The sequence below is a fragment of the Emericellopsis cladophorae genome (assembly GCF_022114955.1).
Source record: "Emericellopsis cladophorae strain MUM 19.33 chromosome Unknown NODE_22_length_311439_cov_122_237611, whole genome shotgun sequence".
NCBI classification, from domain to species: domain Eukaryota; kingdom Fungi; phylum Ascomycota; class Sordariomycetes; order Hypocreales; family Bionectriaceae; genus Emericellopsis; species Emericellopsis cladophorae.
The window spans coordinates 56572-78753 of record NW_026250947.1 but is presented as its reverse complement, the minus strand read 5'-3'; the positions used below and the strand labels follow the sequence as shown (position 1 = coordinate 78753).

The 22182-nt window shown below is 56.7% G+C and overlaps 6 protein-coding genes across 6 annotated transcripts; 3 read left to right on the top strand and 3 right to left on the bottom strand.

The window, feature by feature from the left end:
- Positions 1 to 1337: 1337 nt before the first annotated feature.
- J7T54_002243 (mitochondrion organization and biogenesis protein) lies at positions 1338 to 2297 on the top strand (the record flags this gene model as incomplete). Its single annotated transcript, XM_051506416.1, has 1 exon — positions 1338 to 2297. One exon carries the CDS (start codon positions 1338 to 1340, stop codon positions 2295 to 2297), a length of 960 nt encoding a protein of 319 aa, XP_051362207.1.
- A 338-nt stretch (positions 2298 to 2635) lies between these two features.
- Positions 2636 to 3748, top strand: J7T54_002242 (putative oxidoreductase-like protein; the record flags this gene model as incomplete). The annotated part of the gene is made up of 2 exons (XM_051506415.1): positions 2636 to 3097; positions 3149 to 3748. The coding sequence occupies 2 exons, from the start codon at positions 2636 to 2638 to the stop codon at positions 3746 to 3748; spliced, it is 1062 nt and encodes a 353-aa protein (XP_051362206.1).
- Positions 3749 to 6467: 2719 nt separating this feature from the next.
- J7T54_002241 (IPT protein) lies at positions 6468 to 10769 on the top strand (the record flags this gene model as incomplete). Its single annotated transcript, XM_051506414.1, has 2 exons — positions 6468 to 10553; positions 10605 to 10769. 2 exons carry the CDS (start codon positions 6468 to 6470, stop codon positions 10767 to 10769), a joined length of 4251 nt encoding a protein of 1416 aa, XP_051362205.1.
- A 582-nt stretch (positions 10770 to 11351) lies between these two features.
- On the bottom strand, positions 11352 to 12479 carry J7T54_002240 (uncharacterized protein; the record flags this gene model as incomplete). The annotated part of the gene is made up of 1 exon (XM_051506413.1): positions 11352 to 12479. One exon carries the CDS (start codon positions 12477 to 12479, stop codon positions 11352 to 11354), a length of 1128 nt encoding a protein of 375 aa, XP_051362204.1.
- An 881-nt stretch (positions 12480 to 13360) lies between these two features.
- On the bottom strand, positions 13361 to 15603 carry J7T54_002239 (Velvet factor; the record flags this gene model as incomplete). The annotated part of the gene is made up of 4 exons (XM_051506412.1): positions 13361 to 14817; positions 14920 to 14939; positions 15037 to 15329; positions 15580 to 15603. The coding sequence occupies 4 exons, from the start codon at positions 15601 to 15603 to the stop codon at positions 13361 to 13363; spliced, it is 1794 nt and encodes a 597-aa protein (XP_051362203.1).
- Positions 15604 to 18788: 3185 nt separating this feature from the next.
- Positions 18789 to 21942, bottom strand: J7T54_002238 (uncharacterized protein; the record flags this gene model as incomplete). The annotated part of the gene is made up of 4 exons (XM_051506411.1): positions 18789 to 19838; positions 19892 to 20849; positions 20919 to 21594; positions 21648 to 21942. 4 exons carry the CDS (start codon positions 21940 to 21942, stop codon positions 18789 to 18791), a joined length of 2979 nt encoding a protein of 992 aa, XP_051362202.1.
- Positions 21943 to 22182: the final 240 nt, after the last annotated feature.

Below are 22182 nucleotides of genomic sequence, written 5' to 3'. Positions count from 1 at the left end.
ATAGTATCAAGGTATATGAGACTTGAGTTGCCAGTTCTTGTTCATAAAGTACAGGAACGTGGAAGAACCGGGGCTCAAACACTCCGGCTCTGATCTACCACTGCTTTCGACATGTTCGCGACATGCTGTTGCAAAACGTCAATATCCTTTCACAAGTCGTTTGCCTCGTGCATGTGAGAGTGATACGGTCTGGAAGGACATCACCCGTGAACTGTCAATAAGACACCATTGCCAAAAGAAGCATAGACAATGCCCCGAGCTGAGGAATCTGCAGCCAGATAGCACCACAAGGCTACACGTCAACTGCACAGTTGGCATACGTGTAAGCTAGTCTGATTGCAACCGACAGCGAAGTGGTTTCCGCTTCAGGTTTGTAACATGCATATCATTCTGGCCGAGGCGGGGGGACAGTCTAAACAGCAGCGAAGCGGCTTTTCATTTGGATACTAATACTTGTATAAAGCTTCGTGTTCGCGTTCGTGTTCGTATTGCACTTTGAAAGCCATGTTGAGCCCCTTTAGCCGAATGCGATGCTGATTAGAGACTATTTGAAGCTCATTGACACCGCCGATCGGGAAGCCCCTTGGTGGCCTCTTCATGTTCGCCCTCGCTTGGGGCATCCGAGATACAATCGCTATTCCTGGACTGGTCTAGCCTGTCATCAGCTTCCACTAGAAGCATGAGCCTGAGGCGGTCCCTCTCAGCTTCTTCAAAAGAGGGCTGGCGATATATTAGAGTAAAGAGCTGAGTACAATATGGCAAGATGAGTGACCTTCAACTACCAGAAGGTGCCATGCACTTGCGGGCTTTCACAAAATCTCACGAGTGGTTGGTCCTTGGTGGCTGCTGCGTGTCTGAGCTAGAGGCATGGATCGGTGATACGGCACACATGCTTGACAGCCATCGACGTCGTTTGACCAGTTGTAGCGGGAGGATCATGGCAGACGGGAGCTGATGGGCGGGAGAATGTGGGGGATGCGACTGTTCCGTGGGAGAGGGAAAGTAAGACCCGACTCAGACGTGATGTACGGTTCCGTTTGAATCTTATGGAACGTATGGGCCGGCAATTCGACTGTGAACTTGAATGTCTGCGTGGTGTCGTTGCGTCGTCGACTAGTCAGTATCCTGGAGGCCCGTGGGCCGTGAAAGCACATGACATGCTTATAGTAACCGGAATGGAACGTACCTTGCACAGGGCCCGGGGATATGGTTCTGCCGAGCCGGTTTGCCCCACTTCGCGCCGTTTCGGTGGACCCTGCGTGTGAGACGCGCTCGACCCGTCGACATTTTCCTGGAAGGCTACCTGCATCTTCTTGGCTGGCCCAGGCAATACGATCATGGGCTGCGCTTGTCGAGCAGTACCGCTGCGGTCTTTTATCACTGGTCTCGCTCAGGTGCATCAAGTGCAGACACCGTTTACGACCGTCGTCCCGCGAGTTCGACAAGCAGTGATCACACGACAATTCAGGAGCACGAGACCATGGTGGAGCGACGCGCAGGCTCCGGCACCCCCCAGGGAAGAAGCACACGCAAAGCAAGACGACAATGATGGAGCAGAGTTGCATGACGAGCTGCCGACGAACATCACATTCGAGCGCGCCCAAGTAGAGGATGCCGCCAGCGACAGGCACCAGACCCAGACGAGCAAGACGGAGGACAGCCCGATTGATGCGGATAATGAAGACGTCGCACCGAGTTCCGAGCATTTTGATCCGTCATCTGCATCGCGCAATCGTCAAACCGCGCGGACACCAACTACAAACCGTAAACTTTGGCAGAAAGACCCGCCGCCAAAGCCCGAACCTCTTCCACCTTGGCTCGCCAAGCGCCCGCCCCCGGAGCCGAAGCAACTGCCCAGCTGGCGCGTCCAAAAGGAGGCTCTCAAAGAGAAGTTCCCAGAAGGTTGGGCGCCTCGCAAGAGGCTGTCTCCCGACGCCATGGCAGGCATCCGGGCCTTAAACGCCCAGTTTCCGGACCGCTACACATCGGCCACCCTAGCCGAACGCTTTGAGGTGTCACCCGAAGCGATCAGACGCATTCTCAAGTCGAAATGGCAGCCTAGCACCGAGGAGGAAGAGTCTAGAAACTCGCGATGGCACAAGCGCGGCATCAGCGTCTGGGAGCGCAAGGCCGCCCTGGGTATCAAGCCACCCAAGAAGTGGCGCCAGGAGGGCGTACGGCAGAGCGACGAGTACCTGGCCCGGAGGAAATATGCCATCAAGAAGGAGCAGGAGATTGACCAGGAGGAGCGAGCTGCCTACCGTGCATACCTTGACTCGAAGAAGGAGAAGCCGTGAGGCCTTGTATCATATGTATATTGGTGTGGTTGCATTCAAGCATTGCAAGGCGTTTCATCTCATCTCTGGGACTCTATAAAGGACGTGAAATACCATAGAGGGCATCTTGCGCCATTATTTTAATCGAATCATGAAAAATTGAGAGACAACATGTCGTGGCGCCGACTGGAGGTGCTCCACCAAATGCAACGCCGCCGTTAGGGGCTCACCTCAAACCAGGGGTAACAGAACCTCACACCTCCATCGTTTTAACCGGTGGTAATACATAATCAAGATATTTCCTTCTCTCTGCGGTTCCGTTCAACTTAAATTTCTTGCGATTACAAAGGCCGCGCATCATGGCGCGACGACCGAGGGGAGACGATGCCTGGCTTGCGCCGATTTCGATTGACATGTTCGTCCGCGTGGCAGTGACAACAGTCTTCCACCCTTTTGTCACAGCTCTCGTGCCGCTTTGCCTCCGCGCCAGGACGTACCCATGGACCTCGACATCCATGATCGTCTCCATAGTGTGGGCGGCGTTCATCTCATTACTTTGGACCTTGTCCCTCATCAACCGGCACATCGCGTACGGTACCAAGCGCGAGGTTGACCTGAGCGAGGAGATTGTAGTCGTCACGGGCGGGGCAGGTGGTCTGGGCGGTCTTCTGGCTGAGGTGTATGGGATGCGAGGAGCGAGCGTGGCTGTGTTGGATGTTGCCGACGCCAGCGACGGTGAAGCCCGTGGGGTATCGTACTACAAGTGCGACGTGGGCGATCAGGATGAACTAAGCAAAGTGGCGGCTCAAATCGAGCAAGATGTGAGTACCCTGCGTGGCATCCAACGATCAAAGACTGATACAGACATCTAGCTTGGCACACCTACCATCCTGATCAACAACGCAGCCGTCGTGCGCGGCAAGTCGCTGCTGTCTCTGCAGCCTGCGCAGATTGAGTCCTCGCTCAAGACAAATCTGCTAGCCCCTTTTCTCACGATCCGTACCTTCTTGCCCGGCATGATCAGGAGCGCAACGGGGGGCACGATTGTGAACATCAGCTCCGTCATCGGCACCCTGGGCGCCGCCCAGTTGACAGACTACGCGGCAGCCAAGGCTGGCATCACGGCCTTGCACAAGTCGCTGACGGCAGAGCTGAGGAGCTCGCACCCCAACGTCAAGTTACTGCTTGTCACGCCAGGGCAGCTCACGACGCCGCTGTTCTATGGCGTAGAATCGCCCAGCTCATTCTTTGCGCCCGTGGTGGAGCCTGTCGACGTGGTCAAGGAGATTGTGGCAGCGGTGGAAAGCGGGAAAGGGGGCATGATCGGGACACCGCTGTACGCGAGGTGGGTGGACTGGTACAATGTCCTGCCAGTAGGTGTACAGGTGCTGGCGAGGTGGATAGCTGGTGTCGACCGCGGAATGCAGACGTTCAAGGGCCGAGAGGGTATGAAGAGCGACAAGGAGCTGTAGGCGCAGGCGCCTCGCAATGCTTGGTAATAGCTTCCTGCTGACTGAATACGACAATTCTTGGCTACTTAGGTCACAGAATAATACAATTTTCCAAGCTCCGTACTAGCGGCCCAGAGCGTGTATTCCCATCCAGCACGTGTGACGTGCGGCTATGCTGAACGATGCGGATCTACGGCTATGCAACACATGTACTCGTCAACCAAGAGATTGCTAGTTCAGACTTGAAATCTGATAAAAAGAAACAATTTTCGCATGCTGGCGCAAACTGTCCCCGCAAGCCAGCCGTGTAGGTTTGGAGCTTATGGGACTATACCTATACATATATGTTTCACCGGAACGGCCACTACATCTGGGCTTTGGTGGTCAAGTCACCTCGCCGGATTTCTCTTTTTTTTTTTCAATTTTTTTTTTTTCAATACTAGGTAGTATGAGATGGAGTTGCTGCTGAACAGAGGATGAATCTAGTTAAGACTTATTAGTCTCGTACGTTCATGTTCTTTCCTTTCCCACCTTTGTGAGACTTCCAAGTTCATCTCCGTCGCGGCTGATAATCAAGGCAAAGTCCCCGCAGGGACGCTAGCGATAGTGGCTGCAGGGCAGCAGATATTAGCCATCTTGGTGGTGTCCTTCAAGGTAGCCGGACCGAGACGACCTGAGTTTGCATGTAATAAATCACACTGTGTCCATGGTATTGCCAACAGTGGTATGTCTCGAGAATTTCCCGTATCAGAGATTCTGGACAAGCCCAATCTACTTTTCGCGGCTGGACATGCGTACATTCATGCTTATCGTGCATCGAGATTCATGAAGGTCGTTATGGCTGGCGCTTTTGGACGAAAGCCACTTGGACCTTATCTGTGCATCCGATGCTACTCTCGGTAGCGACAAGGACATGATTTGCGGTCCGAAGTGTATAGCCAGTGTCCGTACGGACTTTCCATGCAAGCGCCATGATCCATTAATTTCAATGTCTATTTCGAGGATCTGCGGATCTGCGGCTCGTTGGAAGTTGGAAGTTGGAAGTTGGAGGATCGAGACCTGGCAGCTTGCCCTGGTCTACGTGAGAGGGGTTCTCGGAATACTGCAGGCTGCAGGTTCCAGAAGCGCAAGTTCCTCAAGGCCGCCTGTGACGAGGTAGCACCAGAGCTGTCGTTATCTGCCATTCACTGGAAGCGTGCGTATACTGGTAGTCAGCGGCCAGCCGGTATTTGTGGCCTTGACTCTTGAGCCAGCGCAGTGACTAGTCTAGTCTGGTGCGAGCCACGTAAACTGAAAGTCCATTAAGGTAGATCATCGACAATTTCCAATATTCGTACAGTGCAGGGCACATCTCAAATCGCTTTCGAGAGCTTTTGTGATGGCACAAGGCGACGTTGGTCGAGTCGAATCAACAATGGCTGGTGAGTCCTGAATCATGTACCGTATCGCGAGAGGTTGGTGGGGATCTCGACACGCCGGTATGGAAACGTCCCACACGCGATACTAGGAATTGTGCGACGCAATGCCAATGACGCGGGCGAGCATTCGCGGCCTTTCTTTTTGGACTTCAGAGCGCCATTCGGATCTCCTCGGGCGCTATCCAAGTCAGCCCTTGATACGTTACGTGTTGGCAGCTAACCCTACCCAGGGGCAATGATGTTGCTTTTTGGCCGCGCCAGGCTTAGAACGCTAATCGTCGCTCTTTTTGGTACCTGCGAAGAAACAGCGGTGCATGCTGTGCTACGTGCGCGCAGCAGAATCCCGCCCGTCCCGCCGTCGTCTGGCAGAGCGTTGCATGCTCCTTTGTACAACAGAGCAGGTCAAGTTAAGGTGACTGGAGGCCTTCTTCTTGTTTGACTTCTTTTTGGTCGAGAGAATACATGGTAGATCCTGGGCCGCTACAAGTGCAGCCACGTACAGCCACCCCACCTGCGAATCGTGCAGCGCAGCCAATCGTACGGCGCCAATTCACTGACGGCCCTCCACTCACCGGGTCCCGCGCTCTCCACCTTCGCCCAGCCGGGACGAGAGACTGGAGCCTTCACAGTCACTGGAGTGCAAAGACCTGAGTCCTGGCCAATCCAGCCCAGCCCACTCACTGAGGACACAAACTTGGATTGCGTGCCTTGCGGCAGATCACTAGAGGTACTTTTCGTCTGTACCTCCTCCGTACTTACCTACCTATCCTCAAACACCACATACTCCTCACACAGGCCGGCCTGAATGACGATCACGACGACAGCATACCTTACTATCGAGCGAGCCACATGCCTTGGTCCCTTGTATCGCCATCAATCGTTCCTACCGTCGAGTTCTGCCCTGTAGCAGCCACCGACATCGCGTGCCTACCGACCTGGGTCAACGACTCTTCTGCACCCGCCATCAATCCTTCTCGTACAGACAAATTCACTGCGAGCAGCTCTTTCACAACGCACCATTTGCCTTCATTCTCAATTATACTTATTGCTGCTCGACGGACTCGCTTTCCACTTCAGCGTTGCCCACGCCCATCGCATTTGCAACTCAACAAAATCCCCACTTGGCGACAGGGCACCAGAGCAGCCGCTCACGTGGTCGAGCCAAACTCCCAACAACGGCGAACGACACGACGCGACATATCGCAACCCCCGAAACAGTTCCGTTGCATTCAAGCCAGGATTCGGCCAGGCAGGCATCTAGGAGGAATCGCTAGGGCACTCGTAGTATGTCGCTGGCCGCAGGCAGAGGCGGCTATGGCCCTATGATCGCAGACGACGAAGATCCGATCATGTCGAATGCCACCTCGATGCGCGACGACGACCTGTTCGATGATCTGATTGACTATTCCGGGGCTAGTCCAGATACGCTTCAGCGACTCGATACCGCACGTAAAGACGAAGGACGCGAAGCAGAATTCGCGTATCAGAAATCCCCAGAAAGTCCTTATCACGAGTACTCCGACGATTCAGCCGGTTCCCTGTCACGGCAAGAGGGCAAGAAAACCGCTTCCCGGGAATGGTCGCCCCAGGCGATGGAAGAAGGCGACCTCGCCATGCTCGACTTTTCAACAGACGTTCAGCTTAACCATGAACCCGGCCATGCCGCGATCGAGCCTCCATCTTCTCACCCAAAGACATTCGAGGAACTCTTCATTCAAGACCAAAACTCCGATAAGATGAGTGGAGAGCACAAGACTGCCCCCTCCTGGATGAACGAGACACCGACGACAACGTCCAATAGCGGCGCAGCCAAGGCCGGGCACCTCTCTCCCCCCTATCGGTCATCCTTCCGCGACATCTTCGGCTCGGAGTCCAGAGATTCTACACCAAGCTCGGGGATCAGTCCCATCTACAACACACCCTCCCCCGGGGGACAGCCGAGCGATGTGAAACGGTCCGTCTCACCCAATGCCAGTCGGAAAAAGTCGCCCAACGGCCAAGATTTCATGCCAGCTGAGCCAACGCTGCTCCAACAGAATTCCAATTCCCTGGCACAATATTCAGTTCCCATATCAGAGCCAGTCGCTATGCCTCATCAGTTTACTCAGGGATTGAATGGGTTTGGGGGACCCCAACAGATGCAGTTTCCCCAGCTTGCGTTGCCAGCCGTCCCAAGAGCCCCAATGCCTCTGCCTCAGCAAGCAACTCGCTATCAATTGATCGTTCCGGGGAGTCCACGCAAGTCACGAGTGGAGACACAGATACCTTTGAAGCTTGTCCTGGTGCCAGCACCGCCTGGGGTGACAAAGATCCATCTGCCTCATGCTCAGATTGCGAAGCCAAAGCTGCAGACGCGACCCGCGCCGCCCAAGAATCCGAACATGCTTGAACTCACCACGTCCGTTGTGTGTACTAGCGCTATGCGGCAGGCGGACTTGAAAGAGATGGCATTGGCTCGGGCCCGCACGAATGGCCCCGATCACCTGGCCCCTGAGAATGAAGATAACAAAAACTCTGCACAACAATATGGCGCCGAGGTGCGAATATGCGAAAACTGTATGAAGCGGGAGAAGAAGCGAGCCGAGCGCAAGAAAGTCAAGAATCCAGAGGAAGAACAGGCATGGTTATCGGACCAAGTCCATCGCGTTCTTGTCTTCAATGGCCACGAAGTCAAGGATTGGGAAAAGACGACACACATGGACGGGTATGTCGACGCCCTCAAGCTCGAGGTCCCCATACGCATCGCGTGCTATTGCCGGCATCATGGGGAGAAGATGGGGTTCAACATCATCTTCACCCTCAAAGACTACCAGGGCAATGTTGTGACGCAAGCAATGTCCGATGCGATCATGATCACGGACGATCACAAGACTATTGCGGCAGGCAACGAGCCGCAGCAGTCGGAGCCAAGCTTGGGCGCCGACGGCTTCTATCCCCTGGCATCGGCCGAGTCTATCCCTACCCGAACAGCGCAACCTTCAATGGCGAATGGCCCATCTGCGCCTCTCAACCCACTCGCTGTACCTGCTCCCGCTGGTTCAAGCAGTGCCAATCGCGGGACAGGAAAGACAAACAATCAGCGGCCAGGCCGATCTCGTCCAGCCTCGCCCGTGCGCGATGGTCCGACGGCCAAGAAGCGAAAGTCAAGTTCGAGCTCGGGGAAGATACCAAAGGGCCTGGTCATGACGCCCAGACATCAGCATCCACAACAGCCGCCGCCGCCGCCGACCGCAAATGCAGGACAGGCGACCGGAGCAAATGGCGTGCAGCCTCAGCGCTCAGCTCCTACTTCACCCTTCGACCCGTCACTGGGGAACTTACCTGTGCAAGAGACCGCTTTCCCGCCAGTCAACAATACCAGCCCGCCGTCCATGCAACAGTCGCAGCATGATTTTGCCACATACTCCCCATCCTCCACCGAGACCCTCGGGTTCGGTGAAAGCCATCGCTCTAGCGTGGACAGCATGGTTCGACCGCCCCTGTATTCCGCTCCACAATCTCACCAACCCAGCCGCGCACCGAGCCCCGGCTCGATGATGTTCAATGGGCTACGAGCGCCCCACCAGAACCACCAGAACGATTTTAGCCAAATCATGATAGAGAACGCGTTTGGCGTCACGACTCCTCGCACGCGTGACAATGGCGCTCCCGTTATCAACAAGATCTTGCCGCAGGAAGGACCAATCGAAGGCGGGACGGAGGTCACCCTGCTGGGCAGCAACTTCCAGAATGGCATGGCTGTCTACTTTGGCACCACGCCGGCGGTGACAACAACGTGGTGGGGAACCAGTGCCGTTGTTTGCATGACACCGGCAACCAACAACCCCGGTCCTGTTCCTGTCATCTGCCAGGCAGGCCCTGCGCACGAACAAGAGTGGAGGAACAAAGTCCCGCCCATGTTCAAGTACGTCGACAGCTCAGAGACGCAACTGATGCGCCTGGCTCTGCAATGTATTGGCGGGAAGATGACGGGGCAGGAATGTGATCCCACGCATATCGCGCGTTCGATCCTGCATCAGCACACTGGACCACAAGGCGCAGGCCAGTCTGGTGGGCCTTCCCCATCGAGCGGCGGTGCCGGCAACATGTACAGTCGCGGCGCCAACGACGGTGACACGGAACAACAGCTGCTCAAGTGCCTCGATGTGATCGATCTGGACGACAGCCCCTACTCGGCAGACTTTGAAATCAAGACCTCCAGCGGCCAGACGATGTTGCACTTGGCCTGCTCTCGCGGCTATCTCCGCTTCACTGCCGCTCTGCTGGCGAGGGGGGCCAACCCCAACGAACTGGATCACGGCCACTGCACGCCCTTGTTCCACGCTTCACTGCGCGGTCATCAAGAAGTTGTGAAGCGGCTTCTGCTTGCTGGCGCCGGCCCCAGAGTACGCAACAAGGGAGGCGTCACGCCTCTAGAAGTTGCTGCCACCGACGAGATCGCGGAAATGATGAGGTTTCACGGCCCCGTGCGCTCTGCCAGCGGCGATTTCTCACACAGCAGGCCCACCAGCCGGGCCAGCAGTGTGAGCTCGCTCCGGTCGCTGATCGAGCCTATGAGCAGGATCACGAGCCACGCTCGCTATTCAGGGGAGGAGAGTCCTGAGTATACTACTGGCGACTTTGAGGACGAAGATCCCGACGAGAATGTCTACATGGACATGCGTCGACCCAGCCTCCGGAAAGCCGATCTGCTCAACCATGTTCCGAGGCCTGATCTGCGGACGGACGCGGAGGCTGCCCACCCAGCCCCTGGCACGCTTGCTGATCTCAAGGAGCAGTTCCAGCAGCAGCTGAACCAGCTGCAGCAGACAATGGCCCTGCATCTGCAGAACCTGCCTCATCTGCCCCAGATGCCCCATATGCCCGCGCTCCCCGGGATGGCAGGCTTACCTGATTACCAAGCCTACTTCCAACAGGCCCCCCTGATGCGACGCATGACACAATATATGCCTGGAAGGAACGGCAACCGACCAGGGTCGCCGGATGGATCCTCCAGCCCCAAGATGGATCACAAGTGGTGGGATCTTTCAGCCTTGATGAACCCCAGCGCTGCTGCTCTCCCGCCGCCGGCCTACGAGGAGATCTTCCCCGTGCCGAACGTGGACGAGAAGATGGCCGCTGCTGCGGGCGCTGCTGCGGAGATGGAGGCTGACGAAAAGTGCACGGCGCTGTACGATCAGCCATCATCTTCCTCTGCCGCTGCGGCTACGGCTACGGCTGCCACGACGACCACCGCTGACGATTCTACCGCTCTCGAGCCAACTGCTGCAGAGAGGGCAGAGCTGCCAAGCGTCCTCAAGATCGGGCGTAAGAACGACATGACGAAAGAGCAGCAGGAGCACCTGCTCCGCGCGAGGGAAGAAAAGCTGAAGAGGATCAGCGCCGACCGCAATTTGTTCTTCATCTGGGTGAGTCCCATCAACTCCGTGTGTGTTGACGCCCACTGACAGTCTTTCCAGATTCCCCTTCTTGTGCTCGCAGTATGCGCCATGCTGTACAGTTCATTCCCTGGGCTGTTTGGTGCTGTGGCTAACTTGGGCATGCTCGGTGCCCGCAAGGCCGCCGGTGCCACCGCCAGGCTCGCTACCAGCATCAGGCGCGAGGACCGGGTGATCGAAACTTGATCTGTGCTGCTCACATGTATTTTCGTAAGACAGCGACCATGACCACCGCTTCCTTCATTCCGCGGCGGGTCCATGTCACTGGCCACGAGGTCGCTTTTGCATTGTTTCGGCGTATACTGGTGTTAATGGTATGGCACACGTGTCGATGGGTGTATGAGACGCGATACCGGGCGTTGGTCCCTAGTAGCTAGAGAGACTATTCAGTTCATTTTGTTTGTTTTCACTCCCTGCTTGGCGAGGGGGTTGTGTTTTGGATTACCTCCGGGGGCTTCTCTCTGTGTAGCGTTTGCTCCCATTCAAAGATTGACGATCCTCTTTTACGATAGACACGATACCAGGGTTATTGAGATGACGCCCGAATCCATTTATTTGATCGAATTCACGCCCGAGTCCCATCTTGTGCAGAAGTAGTAGGGTTTTTTCAATACATCGCGCCATGTTCTGTTTGTCCATCATATATGTCTGTACATTTCATTCATGAGTCATTGCGAGAAGCCCTTTCTCGTCATCGAGTCCCAATTTCCCCCCTTAAACGCCCATACGAGAAAGCAAGCAAGCTACCAGGAAGAAACAACCAGCCCATCAATGAGCAGCCCTTCTAAGACCCCTCCACGGCCCGTCATTCTCCCTATCCTCCCCATACGTAAACTTGGGCGGTATGTCGGGGACGCCCGGTATGCCCTCGTTGATGCTAGGCTTGACCCGCAACACCCTGCCGCCATGGTCCGCCGCGCTCCTTCTGGGTCGCAGCACGCGCACGGGCGCTGCCGTTGTCATCGTCGTGTCGTCCTGCTGCGGCTGCTGGTGGGGGCCGATGCGGGTGAGTATGTCACTAAAATTACGCCTCGAGGCACCACGCTCCGGCACGGGGACGGGGGGGTTGCTACCCTTCAGTACACGCTTCGTGAGCTTGTTGGGCTCCCGGCCTTGCTGCTGCTGCTGCTGCTGCTGTAGTTCCATGGCGGCGGTGCGTGCGTTGCTAAAGGAGCGTGCCTGGGCGAGACGTGTCGACGAGCGAAGTTTTGGCATCGCAATGTCCCGAGAGGAACCTGCCTTGCGGAGTTTCTTGTTGGAGAGGGGGATGGGTTCGTCGTCGTCGAGGGTGGCGGCGCGCTTGGTGCCGCGCGACGAGGCGCTGGCTGGCGAGTGGACAGGTGACGCCGTAGGGGGCGCGCGGAGATGATGGGGATGTTGCTGTGCGGTGGATGGTGTCGTTGGGCGCTGGGGGAGAGGCCAGACTGGGTCTGTGCCTGGTGCTGGCTGGCGCGTCGACTGGATGGCGTGGGAGGCAAAGAAGCCGGACGCCATGAGGTTTTGGTAGTTTGCGTAGATTTCCTCCTTGGTTGGCCGGTCGTCGTTGGGCGACGGTTCCCTCTTGTCCGCTGGAGGGACGGCTGCTGCGGCCAGCGCAGGCTCCTTGTCTCTCTTTATGCGGAATTTGTCACGGACGCCTTCCCATACTTGTCCCAGAAGCTGTTTGCTCCCTCGCTTCGTCGCGGTACCTGGTGCTGGTGACTGCTGCTCGTGCTGCTGGTCGATGCTGTGGATGGTCGTCACGAGCGTAGGCTTTGCGAACTCGTCGATTTCCATCTGCGATGCGCCAATATACTGCAAAGGGGGCGCCGTGGATGTGCGGTCGTTCATGGAGCCCTCGAGGAACCGGCTGCGACTCGGTGGTCGAGGGGGCTTCGCGTGTCGGGTCTGTGCCATGGCCGTGGTCGACTGAATGCTGGTCGAGATACTTGACGGAGAGATGATGAGATGAGATGGGAGAATCGTAGCTTTGTGAATATGGAATTGACAAAACTTGAGTTGGGCTGCCGTCTATGATATGTGTGCAGTAATAGATAGATAGGTAAGAAGCACATGAATTCAGGGAGGGCAGTGTTGAACTCCCCATGACCAGTCACCACAGCAACCGCGGAATTTCATCCACCACGTCGCCCCTGTCTAATTATGCCAAGCTCGCTTCACCGTTTTAATAGACACAATTGACCAGAGGGTACGTAATCTGAATTTAAAACTGCTTGACAAAAAGAGGCAGTGACTGCTGCTCGTGTCGCAGCTGTCTCGGGGCCTCGACTTCATACGTAGTGCCAAACGCTTACGAGCTGCCAAGGCGATCCATCATTAACGTGAGTACAAACAATACAGCCCCTCTCCTTTCTCAAGCGATGAGGTTACGTAGACGGAAACCTCCAACCCATGAGATTATAAGTCAAAAAAGAAAGACGTGAAATAAAATGAGAATATGAAGAATGAGATGAGGCGATTGAATGAGTGTGTATCGTCGGCTTCGTTGCCATGAGTTTGACGTCCAGAGAAAGAAAAGGAAAAGAGAAGATGCAAAAAAAAGAAAAAAATTGGTGATGCGCCATGTCGCACATATGTAGACGACGCAGAATTTCGATGCGCACGATGCCGAAGTGCCTGCAAGGCCGCCAAACAAAAACCACCAAAACGCCGTCCCTTGATCCCGTTCATGTATACTATCAGGTATCATGCGCAGTGCTCCCGAAAACTTCAAACCGCTTATTGTACCAGAATCCGCAAGTCGCGTCTCTACAAGAAATCTCTACAAAAGATCCTGCTCAAAGCCAGTGAGCAAACTGAGCTTGCTCGACATATCCGTCGGCCCGTGAGAAATGGCCCGTGTCATGAGCGTAGCGAAGGCGATGTTGGCCACCAAAGTGTGGATCAAGTTGACGCGAGCCGTTCCTTACGGCCCGGTCATCCGTAGTGAAGACATGCTCGTGTTTTCGCTTGCCACCCGTGTACATCTGTTCCGGCTCAGGGTAAGGTCCAATCTGCGCCTCGATGGGCGGCGATACGAGGTGGGAAATCTTGATAGGATGCGGTGGCGCTGACGGGTGTGGTTGTAACGGCGCGAGTCCGCGGTCTTGCGAGTAGGGCGCTGTTGGGCGATTGTGTACGTCGGCGTCTCGAGGCGACGACATGGCCACCGAGGGCGAGGAGGGAACGTAGTTGCCGGACGGGCGACGGGCCTTGGAGTCCACGGATGCGCGTGGGATGTTGCGCATGGGCGTGAACCCGTAGTCTTCGTGTTTGATGTAGGGCTGGTCCTCCGCCTTGATGTACTGGCCATCTTGTGAGAAAGGCCCCGATGGTGAGATTGGCGCGGAAGCAAGGTGGGTGAACTGCCGGGACGCCGCATAGGGGTAAGGCGACTGGGGAGGTGGCGCCGCCGAGAGAGCAGGAGCCCCCGGAGGCCGACGTGATCGAGCGGACGCAGACTGAGGAGTCTGAGGCTCCGCGGACTCTCGATCGCCGCCGCCGCCGCCGCCGGCCTTGTCGCGCCTCCTCATCCTCACGTCCCGCCGAATGCGCACTCGGCAACCCTGTTCGGCAAAATCGCGGCTGAGCTCGGTGCTACTCCTGAGTCCGGGAAACTTCTTGGCGCTGTAGACGTGGAACCCGTTGGTCTTGACGTCCATGCGCCAATCGACGCCCGGTGTGAACGAGCCCGCCGTCTGCTCCATGTCCATGTCTTCCGGGTTCTTGGTCGTCTCGTACAGGCTGAAGCTGAGGTGGTACTGGCCCTCGTGCCGGACGGAGAGGTCTGGGAAGATGAAGTAGCCCGCCTGCCTGGGGCGGTCGAGGTACGCCATGCCCGAGGCCGGCACGCCAGTCAGCACCGGAGGGTTGGGGTTGGCCATGCCACGACCAGTGACAATCTTGCGGTCATGCTCGAGGCTGGCGTAGAGGAAGAACTGGGCGGCGTAGTCAAAGGTGATATCCTGGCCGCGCTCCCACGAGTCGCCCTCCCTAATCCGCAGCTCGACGACCGGTGGCGGGTCGACGGGGCGCCTGTCGCTGTTGGCCTTGTTCCCGGAGCCGCACGCACGAGCGCGCTCGGGCTGCTGCAATATGGCCAGCTTGTAGAGGAGCTTGCGGTTGCCTCTGGTGATGCGTACAATGTCGGCTTCGGCGGGTCGCATGCTGGCGGACTGCGTCTGTAGCGTGCCCACGTTGGGGAAGGACATGGTGGCGGGTCTCGCAGGTACGTCAATGGCGCGAGGGCGTGTTCCTGAAGGGGAGCGAATGTCAGCTATATGACGCTGACGGCACGCGTCGGGACAAGAAAATCAATGGCGGTGAGTGACAAGCGCCCTGGCATGGAAAGACAAACGTGGGTAGCCGGAGTCAAACCTTCCGGGAATGGGTTCGAGGAATGACAGCCCAGGTGCTTGGGATGGCACGGGAATGATAGTGAGACGAAGTCCCAGGACGACCGGCATGCACTAACCTGGAATCTTGCGATGCGACGAAGCGCTGCGTCTTGGAGACTGCTTCGAGATAGGCAGTGTTTCGCCTTGTCTCAAAGAGCGATGGGATGAATGAGGCGCGGTGGTGATGATGGTGGTGGTGGTGGTGGTGGTCGTCGTCGTCGTCGTCGTCGTCGTTCTCGTCCTCGGAAATGTGTCCGTCCACCAGCAAACGGAGCAAGACAAGAAGATGTCGAGGCCGAGCAGGGGATTTTGAAGAGAGGCTGTGATAATCCAGGTAGATGTACCGCGCCTCGAGTCCCGCGTCCGTTGACTGGGAAGTCCAGTCGCTCCCAAGAAAGGTTATGATGAGGGTTGAGGAAGGACTGGATTGGATTGAATGGAGAGAGCGACGACCGCCCGAGTAACTGGGAGTCGTGAGCGAGTGCACACGGAGGGACTACGGAGTACGTAGACGGGCACTCCAGGCATTGGGCCGCCCATGGGTGGGTGGATGGAACATGGGTTGGCGTGGACTGGACTGGACAGGGGAGAAGGACTGGGCACACGGGCCACCCACTGACCTGGTTGAGGTCCCATTGGAGCATTCGATCCCTGGACGCCAGCTGCAGTCCCTGGAGTGACCCGCCCACGGTATCTTTCCGCCTTTGGCTGCAGGAATCGCACTGTGCCGAGGTGGGTACTGCACGCGCTGGAAGGCCCAACCCAGTCATATCCAGTCGCAGGTGCTGGAAGCCTGGAACCAGTGGTACGGTGCGCACGCCTACATGTACTTTACTCGAATCTCACGTAGCATCGGGGCCTGGCCCCCAGTGTGGTCTGACCAGGACCGGCCGCCTGGGCGTGTGGAAGAACACTGTGCTAGCCTCGGCTGGTGGCACCGTAATTGGTTGGGCGTAGCGAACGAAACGACTGACTCGACAAGTGTTTCTGCCCTTGTCGGTAGCTGAAACTGGACATGATGACCACTTATCACAGAAGCCATGGACGAGGGCAGCTCAGATTCGAGAATTTGCTCGTCGTCTTCATTCTTCCTTTGACCCAGCGGCCTGCACTCGTACGGAGCAAGGTGCAGAGTGACGTGACGCATGGTGTGCCTGCCCGCCGTGGACAGTGCTTGGGCGACTGTCCCAGGGCCTCCAGACACCGGCCAGTCTCTCAAAACATCATGGACAGATGCCTGTCGTGCATGCTGCAGCGGAACTGCAGCAGTGCAGCCAGCATATGCGGCAGCCAGCCACAGCGTGCGTCGACGACACGGACTGCTGGTACAATTGTTAGGGTCATCCTTGTGAATGGGGACGTGGACATGGACATGAATTTGCAGCCAGAGGACATCCCACCAGGAGACGGCCCCGCCAAGGTGCCAGCCTGAGGCTACTCCTTGGCAGAGGTGCGAGGCGCTCCAGTCCCTCGGAGTCTGCGATTGTCATGACTCGGAGTTGATGGCTCGATTTGGCTACCTTAACCTTTCGGACCGCGCATCTCGCCATTGGAGGTTCATCTGCCCCCTCTCGCTGTACGATCAATTTGTGCAGAACTACACGTATACGTACGTACGTACGTACGTGGCGTGGCAGAGCGTCTCTCCTTTTCACTTCTCACGGGGCGTCTTGCCGCCGCAGGTGGCTGCCGGACAGAAACCGCGCTTCAACCGCTTGCAGGCATCTCTGCGGGCCCACAATGGTCCCCAATCCAGATAAGCGAGGTCATAGTGTGCTGGGCTCCGTGGCAGACGGCCAATGATCGCGGAGAGACGCCCGTTTGAATCGGACGGGCACTGTGCGGCCAGAACTGGGGCCGCCCGCTTCACAGACTCACAGTGAGGTTGCCTGCCTCTTGTCGGTGAGGAGTGATTTTCCTGTGCGAGTGCCGACTGACTATGTATGTACGTATGTACTCATTAAAAATAACAGTACTCCGTATCCGTATATGAAGTAGCTCTCTCGGCCTCGGTGACGCTTTGCGTTGCTCATGGGCAACTCATGATGACTATGCATGGACGACTAGAGCCAATCACCGGTCTGTCTTCCAAAGTCCAGGCTCCAGGCTCCAGGAGTCAGTCCTGTCAGCCTGGCCGCCCAGGAGCTCGGGTCCGACCCAGGCGACCCTCCCATACGCCGTACGTACTCAGGCAGGCCGCAAGGTATCATCACTGCATCATCTCACCCAAGGGCGTTCCACGCTCCTGGTCGGAGCACCCTGGCAGGCGGCTATGTCCAGCCAATGCAACAGGCAACGTCTCGACGTTAAACATTGATTGATGCTTCCATGTCAGCAGAAGATCGATCCTCTGCGCTGTGGCCGACACCAGCCGTGCCAGCGGCTACTACTCCGGACTATCCACAGGTGACATTCCAGCAGCGTCCAGTCGCTCATGGCATGTTGCTCGGTCTTTCACCACTCGCCAACGCACTGGAATGCGTCTGGTTACCACGAGATTCGACCTGACGTCCCCGCATACCTGTGGTGAGAGGCTCTCCCAAGATGCCTCGAGTCCCCTGATTGTCTGCTTCCGTGTGGCTCGCCCGCCTGCAATCAGTCAGTCAGTCAGTCAGGCTGGCCGCTGGCTGGCCCTGCATTGCAAACTTTATTGATGCGAGGTCTCTTCAAAATGGGATCCCGCATGCGGCAGCCACCCCCCCCCCCCCGCGCTGAAGGTCTCAATTCGTCCATCCCTCACGGCGCATGGCACATGTCGTGTCCGGTTTCCTGTCCGTGGCCCTGGGTGCACTCATCAATGCACTGAACCCACGGGCTTGGTTGGTCCCTACTGCCAGGCCTTCCAGTCGTCTGGTACGACCGGCGTTATGGCTCACAAAAGGCCGATCCGCACTGCCACACACACCCGTGGTGATGGGAGGCGATGCCCTCCTGTCTTCGTCACCGATCTCCGTGCCGCTGTCAGTGCGCAGAGCCTCGTCGCCTTTAGCCTCGAGCCTGAGTTCATTTTTTTCCGCACTTGCATCTCGCTTACGACGATTCTGGAACAGGATAGGTTCTCGGTGTGTCAGCGCCACATGCCCACAGCTGCAGAGCCACTACGCTCATCCTGTCCCAGTGACTTGGGCAAGATACTCCATATACGCAGTCTCTACGTATGCGGCTCCTCCTCCTCAGGGTCTAGGTTCTCGGGGCTGCGAACACCTGTTCCAGGTTGTCTCACCGCGGGGCGGGCGCTCGCTCGGCTGACGTCTGTCTCGGACGACGTGGGGCTTGGGTTGGACAGGTGCACGGGAATTTATTAGATCGTGCGCGGACAGAGCACGTTCCAGTCCTGTGAGTCCTGTCCCGTGCCCTGCCGTGTGGCGGAAACCGCATGCTTGTCTAACCATGTCTCAGACAGGCAGAAAGGCAGGCACTTGTCGTTGCCTCGTGGGGCAGGGCCACCATCTTCACTCTGCATTCCTCGGACAAAGATTAAGCAACGCATGGTCTCACGTGTGGAAGCGGTGTGATGGCCACATAGCTTTCCGTCTCACCATCTATCTATCTGGCTGATTTACTTGGTGGGAAAAAAGTAAGTGAGTCGAAAGTTGCATATGCAAACGACATGTGACAGCTATATGTATGGACGTAGTGATATACGTACTCCTTGCAGCTCTACGCACGCACGCGTAGTTGATGTGATGAGACGAACAAGCACGTATACAGTCCCCGTTCGAACACTACCAATAATACTTTGTATACATGCATTAGGTTCCTGGCCCAGCAACAACTCATACTAGCTAGGCTCGACTCTTAAGGACACGGCCTTCCAAGTGCGATCCCATTAATAGGCGTGAAACGCAGGTATTTGAATTGCCGTCAGCGCTTCCTTGGACCGCTCTTTAATGTCCAGATCCCGCGTCTCGCCTCTGATTTCTTCGAGCCGCCCAGTGAACCCAAACTCCTTCAACTCAGACGCGCGAGTCTTGGCCTCCTCGAATGTGGACCGTTCGTCAAACTCCATCAGGTTCATTGCCAGGTGGCATATACCCAGGCGAACCTGCTTGTCCCTGGTGCTTTGTTGGATGACAGCTTGCAGCAGCTCCCTCTGCGACATGACGAGTTGTCGATGCTCATTGTCGCTACCTGCTATGTGGACGAGCACGTGGATGACGGCCGCGATGATTTGCGGCTGCGGATAGACAACCCGCGAATCGCGACCAGAGCCAGGGTTGCGCCGGGAGAAGGGCTGCATGTGTCTCGGGCGGAGTTTGGCCTTCAAAACTCCAAAGAACCGGTCTTCCCCAATCACCCTGAGGAGGTGATCAATCATTGAGCTCATGTCGTCAGACGTATAAGCATACGCAGTGCTCGGCGGTCGCCCAATCATATTCCTGATGAGATCGAGCGCCTGCTCCTGGACCGCAATGTCGTTGTTACGCGCTTTGCGTGCAGGATTCAGCTCCCTATCCCGTACCTGGGCGAGTTGGTCTTCCGCCGCGCGCATCCGAGAAGATCCCGAGGCATCAAGCACCACAAAGTCGCCGTCGACACCACTGAACCAACGATGCTGATGACCCATCCGGGCCTCTTCGTCATCCTCCTCCTCCCCCTCCTCCCCCTCTTCATCATCATCGTCTTCTTCCTCCTCCATATCGTCCTCAGCCTGTGCGCGGTTGTCGTTGTTGAAGCGGGAAAGGTCGTCATCAGGGTCGTTGTGAATCAGCTCCATCAGCCACGCTGGCTGCAACTCGCGGAGGCACTCCTTCTTCCGGTCGGGACCCAGTGCATCAACCAGATGCTTGAGGGCCCAGAGGGCGCTGAGTCGAAGTTCAGGGTCCTGGGCGTGAGCATGTTCACACAGCACGCCCATGACGCCGGCTTCGACCAGTGGCTGCAGCATGTATTAGCTCTGCATGGCATTCAATCGAAAGATGGACTACTTACCTCGCAGACCGGGCTCGCATCTACAACCAGGTTTGTGATCGCCGCCGTTGCCGGGATGGCCACGCACAGCTGTGGATGCTTCACCAACTCGAGGATACGGAAACCAACTCCGTGATCCACAAGCGCCGTTCGCAGGGAGCTTAGGGACCGAGAGATTGTTCTGATCACATGGCATGCACCGATGAGAACGCCGAGAGAGTTTCGTCCGTATCCCGGCGTAATCGTCGACGCCCGTCTCGAGCCTTCGGAGTTGCTGTGCTTGGCTTGATCTTTCGCAGCTGACGGTGGTGGCTGTGGCTTCTGGGGATATTCAGTCAAAGACTCTGTCACATAAGGCAGAAAGTCTTCGGCAATGAACGCCTTACGATACTCCTCCTTTCCTGAAGCCAGTGCCGCAACGGCTTTCAGCGCGCCCTCCCGAATTCGGATCAAATGCGCAATACGAGGGTCTTGCCCTTGGTCTCCCAGTTGTGTTTTCGGAGAGTCAGTCTCGACGTCCATGTCGCCATCTGGGTAAGGTGTCCATAAGCCCGGTTCTTGAAGAACTTCGGGAGGGGTATACGACAACTTTAGCAGTCTTGTGAGTACCGACACAGCTTTGCATTTGGAGGCGACCCTTTGCAAGTGCTCCGAGTCTAGAATCAACCGCGCCAGGACCACGGGACCTTGCTCGAGGATCTGACGCTGCTTCGCTTGTGTTGCAACTCCCACTGTTGCTGGTTTCTCCATGGCGTTCGCAATCATGTTGACCACAAGTGGCACAACGAGCAGCCCAATGCTCGCTTCTCGAATAGTTGAGTTGCCCAATCCTGCTCGATAAAGCAGCGCAAGTAGCGATGCCGCCACCAGCCGCTCCTCCTCTTGGCGAGACCGCACGAGATGCACTAGCCACGGCAGGAGAGGGCTCTCCGGCTGATCTTGACTTGTGTGCGTCCCAATCGCAATGTCCACGGCTCCTCTGCCAAGGCCATTACGAGCGGTTATTCCTCCACTGAAGGAAGCTAGAGGTACTGCGGGCAAGGCGTACTCTAGAGGCGACAAATCCATATTCTCGCTGTCATCCTCGACGGGGTAACCCAACAGCGCTCGGCTTGTGTTCAACCACTTTGGGGCCGGGAACGGAAGAACAGGAAAGACAGCCAGGATCGCAGGCGTAAGAGTGAGGCGGACTGCACGGTACTTGGACTCCCCGACTATGGCGGCAATGGCTTGCAGTACCGGGTCCAGCTTTGCGCTCAACGGGGCTGCCGCGGGAAAAGCCTCGAACAGCCCGTCTCGCTTTGCTGCTTCGACAGCGCCTGGGACTGCTGAGCCATCAGCGACCGCAAAGCTCGCTAGGCGCAGAGCAAGAACGTCCAATGTGCCGCTCATGGTCAGTGCTTGCTGCTGTTTTTCTTCCTTGCATAGTTTCGATATCAAGTTGCAGGCCGCTTCTATCTGTCCTTGAATAATATGGTTGTCCGTCGATCCTGTGAGGATCGCGTTGAAAGATTCGAAATAGGGCGCCACCAGGATCTCTTCGGCGAGTAATTGAGTATTGTGCGGTGATGAGGGCGTGGCCAGGAGCGAAGACTCCACGACCCCTTCCAGAACGCGCAGCGCCGCGAGAACAATTCTCCCCGGATTCGCATAAGGACATATTTTTGCTAGAACCTCTGGTAAGGCGTCGCTGGCAACTACGGGTGCGAGAAACGCGGGGCCCCCTGTATTGTAATCAGCACGTCTTCGTATGTGCCGCGATTCCATGATTCCATACCATTGGCGAAGCTAGCCAAGCACTGCAGAGCTTGAAGCTGCGCGTCGTCTTCAGCTGTGAAAGGCCGCGAGGAAAACCGCCTGTGCTTTGATTTCCCATTCAGCTTTGACGAGCCTTTGTCGGCTTCAATGGTGCGGACAATTGGCTCCAAGACCCCAAGGCCGATCCATTGCTCCTTTTTCTGGACGTGGCCAACCGCATCGTTCTTCAGGGCCCTCAGCGCAGCGGCTTGCTCAGTGGTCGTGCGGGCAGCCCGAAGCTGGCCTAGTATGGGAGGATCATGAGAGCGTGCCATGAGTTCTGAATCGTGCTAGTTTGTCGTCTCAGTGGCAGAGTAGGCTACGTTAAGAATAGAGGTATTCGTAAAAGTAATTGCTTCGCTGGAGGGCGGAAGTCGGGAGTCGGAACGCGGCGACAAATCCGGAAGCGCCCATGCGGAGAAGGCCCAAGGCGGTTAATAATTCGTGCAGCGCAATTCCAAGATTATCTTCGATTCTCGAGGATGGTGCGCATCAATAACCGTGGTTATGATGAT